Source organism: Phragmites australis, chromosome 21, assembly GCF_958298935.1.
Source record: "Phragmites australis chromosome 21, lpPhrAust1.1, whole genome shotgun sequence".
In the NCBI taxonomy this organism is placed as follows: Eukaryota; Viridiplantae; Streptophyta; class Magnoliopsida; order Poales; family Poaceae; genus Phragmites; species Phragmites australis.
The window spans coordinates 11,826,595-11,832,666 of NC_084941.1; the positions used below are offsets into that span (position 1 = coordinate 11,826,595).

Genomic DNA, 6,072 nt, shown 5'->3' on the forward strand with positions numbered 1-6,072 from the left:
ACAATGCTAAAAATTAGCGCAATGTGATCACACCACCTATGTCTTGAATTTCGATGCATAATTTATGCCGAAATGTCAGTGGAAAACTGGTACTATGGACATCTGAATTGCTCAGCGATTGACACATGCGCTTTGATGCCTACAAATTTGAAGAGAACATCTGAGATAATATTTCTGAACGTTCCAACTCTTCAATCATATTGAACAAAGAGTAACATATCTGATATGAAATCAAGCACCCTTATTTTGCAAATTTGCCCGTTACTAACAGTGGCGGAGCTTGAAGAGCAACACAGAAGGGGCCAAGCTATAGAAAACATGCTAGGATTAGTATTTTTCTTAGTGTGCAAATGGTTCCTTAAGAACTTTGTAGAAGGAGGACCATGGCCCAGTTTAGCCACAATAAAGCTTCGCCACTATATACGCATGTCCATCCTCCCATCTACTTTTCCTCCTGTCACAAATAAGTGTCATTTTAAGTTATGTACAGTCAACACAACTAAAATTTGACCTTCAATATCTCTTTGAATATTCCTATTGAACTTTTGAAAATAGTATTACTAGATTCGGCTCGAATAGTATTTTTGGAACATTACAACTTTGCTATGTTTTATATAAATTACATACTAGTAATTAGTAGTTAAAATGTTATATTGATGACCGTGTCAATGTCTGAAATGATACTTATTTGTGACCGAAGGGAGTATTTATTTAACTGTAGAGAATCTAGGGATCGGTGTGACTAAGTGGAGGGATATTTATAGCCTCAACCCCGAGGACTAGCCGTTGCCCAAGCGACTCAACTTTATTGTATACGCCGGATGATCTGGTGTAAACAACATCGTACTCACCGGACCATCCGTGTGTACATCATCCACAAACTAGCCATTGAAACCTCACTCAAACTCATTTAAACACCAGATATTCCAGTGTGTTCACTAGCTTCATCACTAGACCAACCGGCGTGTACACTTGGGCCAAACCGTGCCACTTCTCTCTGTGCAAAATACTATGACATTGTCAATCTTCATCGTCAAACCATCCGGCGTGTTCACCCACGCCAAGCACGCTGTTGACATCTTCTCTGGAACAAATACTTTAATATGTTAGTCCCATTAACTATATTAGCATTAATCAATAAAATGATATATATATATACTCTAATAGGGTCATGTTCGTACAATAGCTTATGCATGGCTCACGCTCATTGAGTGGCCGACGGGTTCTTTCTTTTCGTTGCCAACATGTGGATTAGCATGCCTTCCGGTATTTCCTTTCCTTTTCCATTCCTTTTGCTTAGCAGTTTTTTTTACTTCTTTGTCAAGATTGATAAAAATATGTTTTTTCAATCAAAAAATTATATGACATGAGATCATATTGTTCAAAAATTTATATTGGATGACATTCAATAAATTGTGAGTAATTTAGTGTTTGAGTGATTATCAACTCATGATATAGTAGATCGATCGAAGCTATGGTGTTAGCTTCTGTGGTTCAGTGTTCACATTCTGCATTACCGATATCCAACCGATATCAACGTATTCCCGTTCGGACTGATTCATTTTTGACTAACCGATTTATGTCCCGATGTTTTTGCTTTCAGCTTTTCTATTTTCATTTTCATCCAGCTAAGAAAATGTAAAAGTGAAAATAGCTAGAAGTTTTTCCGATGGTTCCTTCCAGTTTTCATCCAGCAGGTAGGATGGGATGGTGCCTGGTACCAGCCATTACAGATCGATATGCCACCAACCACACGACCGGACCTGTAAGACGTCCCCAATCTCTCAGTAGTGATCAGGACCAAGAATTGTGATGACTTGCCACGAATGACATTAACTCCTAGTCCTAGATTATCGGGATATATTTTATAATCAGCAAAACAAGCCACATATTTCACCAGTTAATGAGTGCCGACCGAACAGGTTTGCCCAAACTGAATCAGTACTTGTCAATTGGCCAGCACGTCACTTTTTCTTGACAACCAAACCATGCAATACCGTGACCATGTTAAAGACCAGAGCCTAGCTTACGAAAGATGCATAATGTTCCAAGCCAACCGAAATCATAAGCCTGCACACTACGTACAATCTGCATATGTTTCATAGTAATATCCTACAAACCTACTTGCGTTACCTTTTGAACAAATTAGTTAGCTGCGGAGTTTCAGCTATCTTTTTTTCCAGAACAGGGTCTCCCCTAGAATTTCATTACTTGCTAGGTAGCGAAATTACAGCAAATTTGTTCAGTCCAGTTTAAGCCAAACAAAAACAAAGGAGTTCAACTACTAAGATAACTAAAAGAAAGCAGGAAATGAAAAGATACTTTTTAAACCGCAGCACCGAGGGTTGCCCGCCTACACCAGGCTAATTACTGCAACTCCATCCAGAGTAACAGTTCCTGAGCTCATTTGCCTTTACCATTTTCATATGCTTCCTTAGCCTCCATAACCAAGTGCCCCAACAGTATTTTTTCCTTAGTCCTAACTTCATGGGCAGAGACCATTTCTTTGTAGACCATCACGCCCAGGACCTTACCAATGTTACATGTATATTTATGTGCATCATCCACCAACTTTGACAGCTCATCTTTTGACAACATCTGAAAGACACGATTCGGTCCATTACATGAGTCACGAGTCTCCATGAAATGGACTCGCTGAGAACACATTTGCAAAAAAGTATGATTTACCTCATGATAATCACCAACTTCTTCAGGGCAAAATATCACCTTCAGAGCAGTTGCAAGTTTCAGTAAGCCCCAATCCTCACAGTCGATGCCAGACACACCCTTAATGAGGCCACCAAAACAGCACAAGCATGCAGAATGTTTCTTCTCAGTAGAATCACAATCAAACAATGCGCATGCCGTCACAATAATCCGCTCATTGATCTGGACACAAAGAAAGAGGCAGAGGCAAAATTTACTATAAAAAAATTGAATCCAAATCATTGATCCCTGAAAAAGAAGGATTCTATGTATGTACACAAAAGCTATCATAAAGTGTAACGCTAAATGACAGGAAGCTATAAAGCAGAAAGCATGGCAACTAGTGAACTCACCATCTCTGGTTTGACATCATCAAAGCCATAACGACTCAGGACCTTTTTTAGTCCTTCACTCATAGGGAGGCAGTCCTCCTTAGTCAGCCCTGATTTTTCTTTAGGCACTAAACGGCGCATGAGATTCTTCACGCCCCACGTTACCTCCATTACAGCTTCATCACACAGGCAGGGTATTTTCTGAAAGAAATCACAGCAAAAATGACGCTCAAAGTTGTTCACAAATATAAACAAATAAGGAGCTTATACTCACCAAGCTTGTTTCAATGATTGTTTTATATTCAGGCTTTCCAACAGCCAATTTCTGCCCAGGGCGTCGCCACTTCAAGATCATCTTAGTAAGCTTTTTGTTAACACCAGTACAAAGGTTAATGGCACTGGACTTGTCATCAAAAGTTCGAAATTCTTTCAGCAAGAGGATCTGATAAAGAGATAAACAAGGATGAGCACGTTCTGGGGCAAAAAGAAATAATTAATCAAATATCATGAGGTGTCTCTCAATCAGGAGAGGGGCCCAATTCAGTAGGTGTATCTCAATTGTAACGATATACCCCTAGTTCAAGTCCTAGTTTATCAAATCCTTGCAGAATAAGTCCATGTGCTAAGGTAATCCGATGCATTTTGCAAACAGACAAGTGTAGAAAGTAGCACCAAGTCAAGGGTCAAATCATTCCTAGCTGCAGTTACAAGTTAGAAACTAATGTATGTAGCAATACACCTGTCAGTGGAAGCCTGAGCCGAAATCTCCTTGCAACCATGGGAACCTTTCAGCAAAACTATTTTTGGGCATGCATGCATTCGCGTAAAAGCATTATGCTACATGCTTTACAAAAAGATTTATGGGGAAAAATGCGTTTTGAGCCTCTTAATTAGCATAAAGAACTAATGAACAATGAATTTGTGTTTATATTCCTCGGTCAATGAAATAACAAAAAATGGATTGCACTAACATATGCACATGCATCTATTAAGCCTTTGGCAAGCACACAACACCACAGACAAAGTGTGAACGCCGTAAACAATGGTTTCCCAATAAATAAAGATGACAATAATAAATGATACAAGATCCTCACTTGGATTAACTTGACGACAAGCAACGTAAGGAAATAATAATCTGAAGAGAAGGAAATAACAATCTGAAAAGAAGGGGGCACTAACTTTTCTCGCCTTATAATCCTCGGAAAAGTATGCCCAGATACTCTGGAGGACACGGATAAAAAAGAAAAATTAGGTCACTGACGAGCAACACAACAGTAACAAAGGAAGAACAAAGTACCTCTATGGCATCTGGTAAGTAGAGAAGGACCCCAGGAAAAGAGAAAATTGCGAAGCCAGAGGGCGTCTCCAACAGCAGCAAGAACAACCGAAGATTCCCCAATTCGGCAGCTGTGAACACAGAAGTCAAGCAAAACTGTAGCAAGCAGGATTACCAAGAAAAAACGTACGTTGACCAATGGCCCATTCAGATATCAAGCGTGAAGCCAGCCCTGGATCCGACGCTGAAGGCCCTCGGCTCCGCCTGATCCGCCGCCCCAGTAAAACAACCCGTTACCTGCACCATCGTAACCGCACTCGCGCCGATCCGCGGATCGCCAGCGCGGACACCGCCCACCACCCTCCCTCTAAGCCTGCCTCCAACCCAATCCCCGAACCCTAACCCGCTGATGGAGGGGAAGGAGCAGTGTCCGAATCTGTGGGATCATATCAAAATTGGGTTCGTGAACGCGAAAATCGCCTCGCCACATCTCTCGGTTTTTCCCACGGCATGTATGTGCAACAACAAGTTTAAGGCTCCGCTTAAGGGTTTCCTTTGTCATCCTCAGTAGCTACTAAAGTTTACCCTGCCGACGTGGGTGAGATCGACAGAGGATCCCGGCGGGAAGTGGCTCACCTATAGATTGGATGCTACGAGCCGGATGATTTGCAGGTCCTCGCCCCATCGCCGGAGGAGGATGGGGAGCAAGAGAAATCTCGCGTCCTCGCCCCGTCGCCGGAGGAGGATGGGGAGCAAGAGAAATCTCGCGTCCTCGCCCCATAGGCAGAGGAGGATGAGGAGGAGGAGCAAGGTCGGGTCGCCGCGTCGCCGGAGGAGGATTGGGGACTGCGGGGTCTTGCGGCGGCGTAGGGATTTTACGGAATCGCTGATTCAAATTTTCTGATTCCGAAGAATGATTTTGCGACTGAAAGTGATTCTTTAATAATTTTTTAAAATAAAATATATAGATGAAGTGATTCTCTGCGGGAATTAAATCAGGGGAAGCTGTTTTTCCAGCTCCCTGACTTTTTAGTTCATTTTAGAGAATTACTTCCACGGATTTCACTCAAGAAGCTAAAAGCTGAAAGTTGCTATTTGGCAGAGCTCCTTTTGATTCTAGCCGAAAAGTTGCTCTAGGAGCTCTGCCAAACAGACCCTTAGAATAGTGGTGTTTCTGGAGACTACCTATGCAGGCCGTGCTACACCGAGTTTGGGTATAGCGTGGTCCACGGTCCACAAATGCTCTCTGTAGGGGAAACTTTCTTTAATAATCAATTTTTTATTAATAAAATAAAAATAGACGTCACCTGCAAAAATTTACAAAAGTAGTCTTATATTCGCTCTACAAGAGGGCGATTGGACCTTATCTCCCCGCATATAGGTGATTGGATGTTGGATGAGCGATAAGGATTGCCACATGTAACGGACGTTGCTGAACTCTAGCCAGTGTTGTCAGTCGCCCGCGCGCCAGGCATTTAAAACCTAATCTCTCGACCGTTGGGCAACAGGCCATCGGCGTGCGCGCTGTGGGCCTAGTCGCCCAACGGGCGAGTGATAAGGACGTAACCTCCTGCAACATAGGTGACAAGGACCGCACACGACGGTTGTCGTTGATCCGCCGAGCGATTGGATTCCCCCATAAATGGTCGAAAAATGCTGATTTTGTCACAATATATTGAAAAAAAAAGAGAGGAGGAGAAGAGAAGAGAGGGAGAGGAGAAGGGAGGCAACGTATCGTCGTGACGCGCCATTTTATGG

The 6,072-nt window shown here is 42.5% G+C and overlaps 1 protein-coding gene across 1 annotated transcript; it reads right to left on the reverse strand.

Moving 5' to 3' along the window:
• Positions 1-2,103: 2,103 nt before the first annotated feature.
• LOC133902925 (uncharacterized) lies at positions 2,104-5,228 on the reverse strand. The gene is made up of 7 exons (XM_062344251.1): positions 4,951-5,228; positions 4,336-4,445; positions 4,218-4,259; positions 3,313-3,480; positions 3,060-3,239; positions 2,689-2,889; positions 2,104-2,598 (listed from the first exon to the last, which is right to left on the reverse strand). Exons 1-7 carry the CDS (start codon positions 5,093-5,095, stop codon positions 2,404-2,406), a joined length of 1,041 nt encoding a protein of 346 aa, XP_062200235.1. The 5' UTR covers positions 5,096-5,228; the 3' UTR covers positions 2,104-2,403.
• Between the last annotated feature and the right edge of the window lie 844 nt (positions 5,229-6,072).

What these genes read in the sequence shown, in the direction of transcription:
- LOC133902925 (XM_062344251.1), bottom strand. Translation starts at nt 5,095, where the DNA reads ATGGGGCGAGGACGCGAGATTTCTCTTGCTCCCCATCCTCCTCCGGCG. An exon ending in TCGTAGCATCCAATCTATAG is followed by an intron (nt 4,446 to 4,950) that starts GTGAGCCACTTC and finishes CTGTGTTCACAG; the next exon opens with CTGCCGAATTGGGGAATCTT. An exon ending in ACTTACCAGATGCCATAGAG is followed by an intron (nt 4,260 to 4,335) that starts GTACTTTGTTCT and finishes CGTGTCCTCCAG; the next exon opens with AGTATCTGGGCATACTTTTC.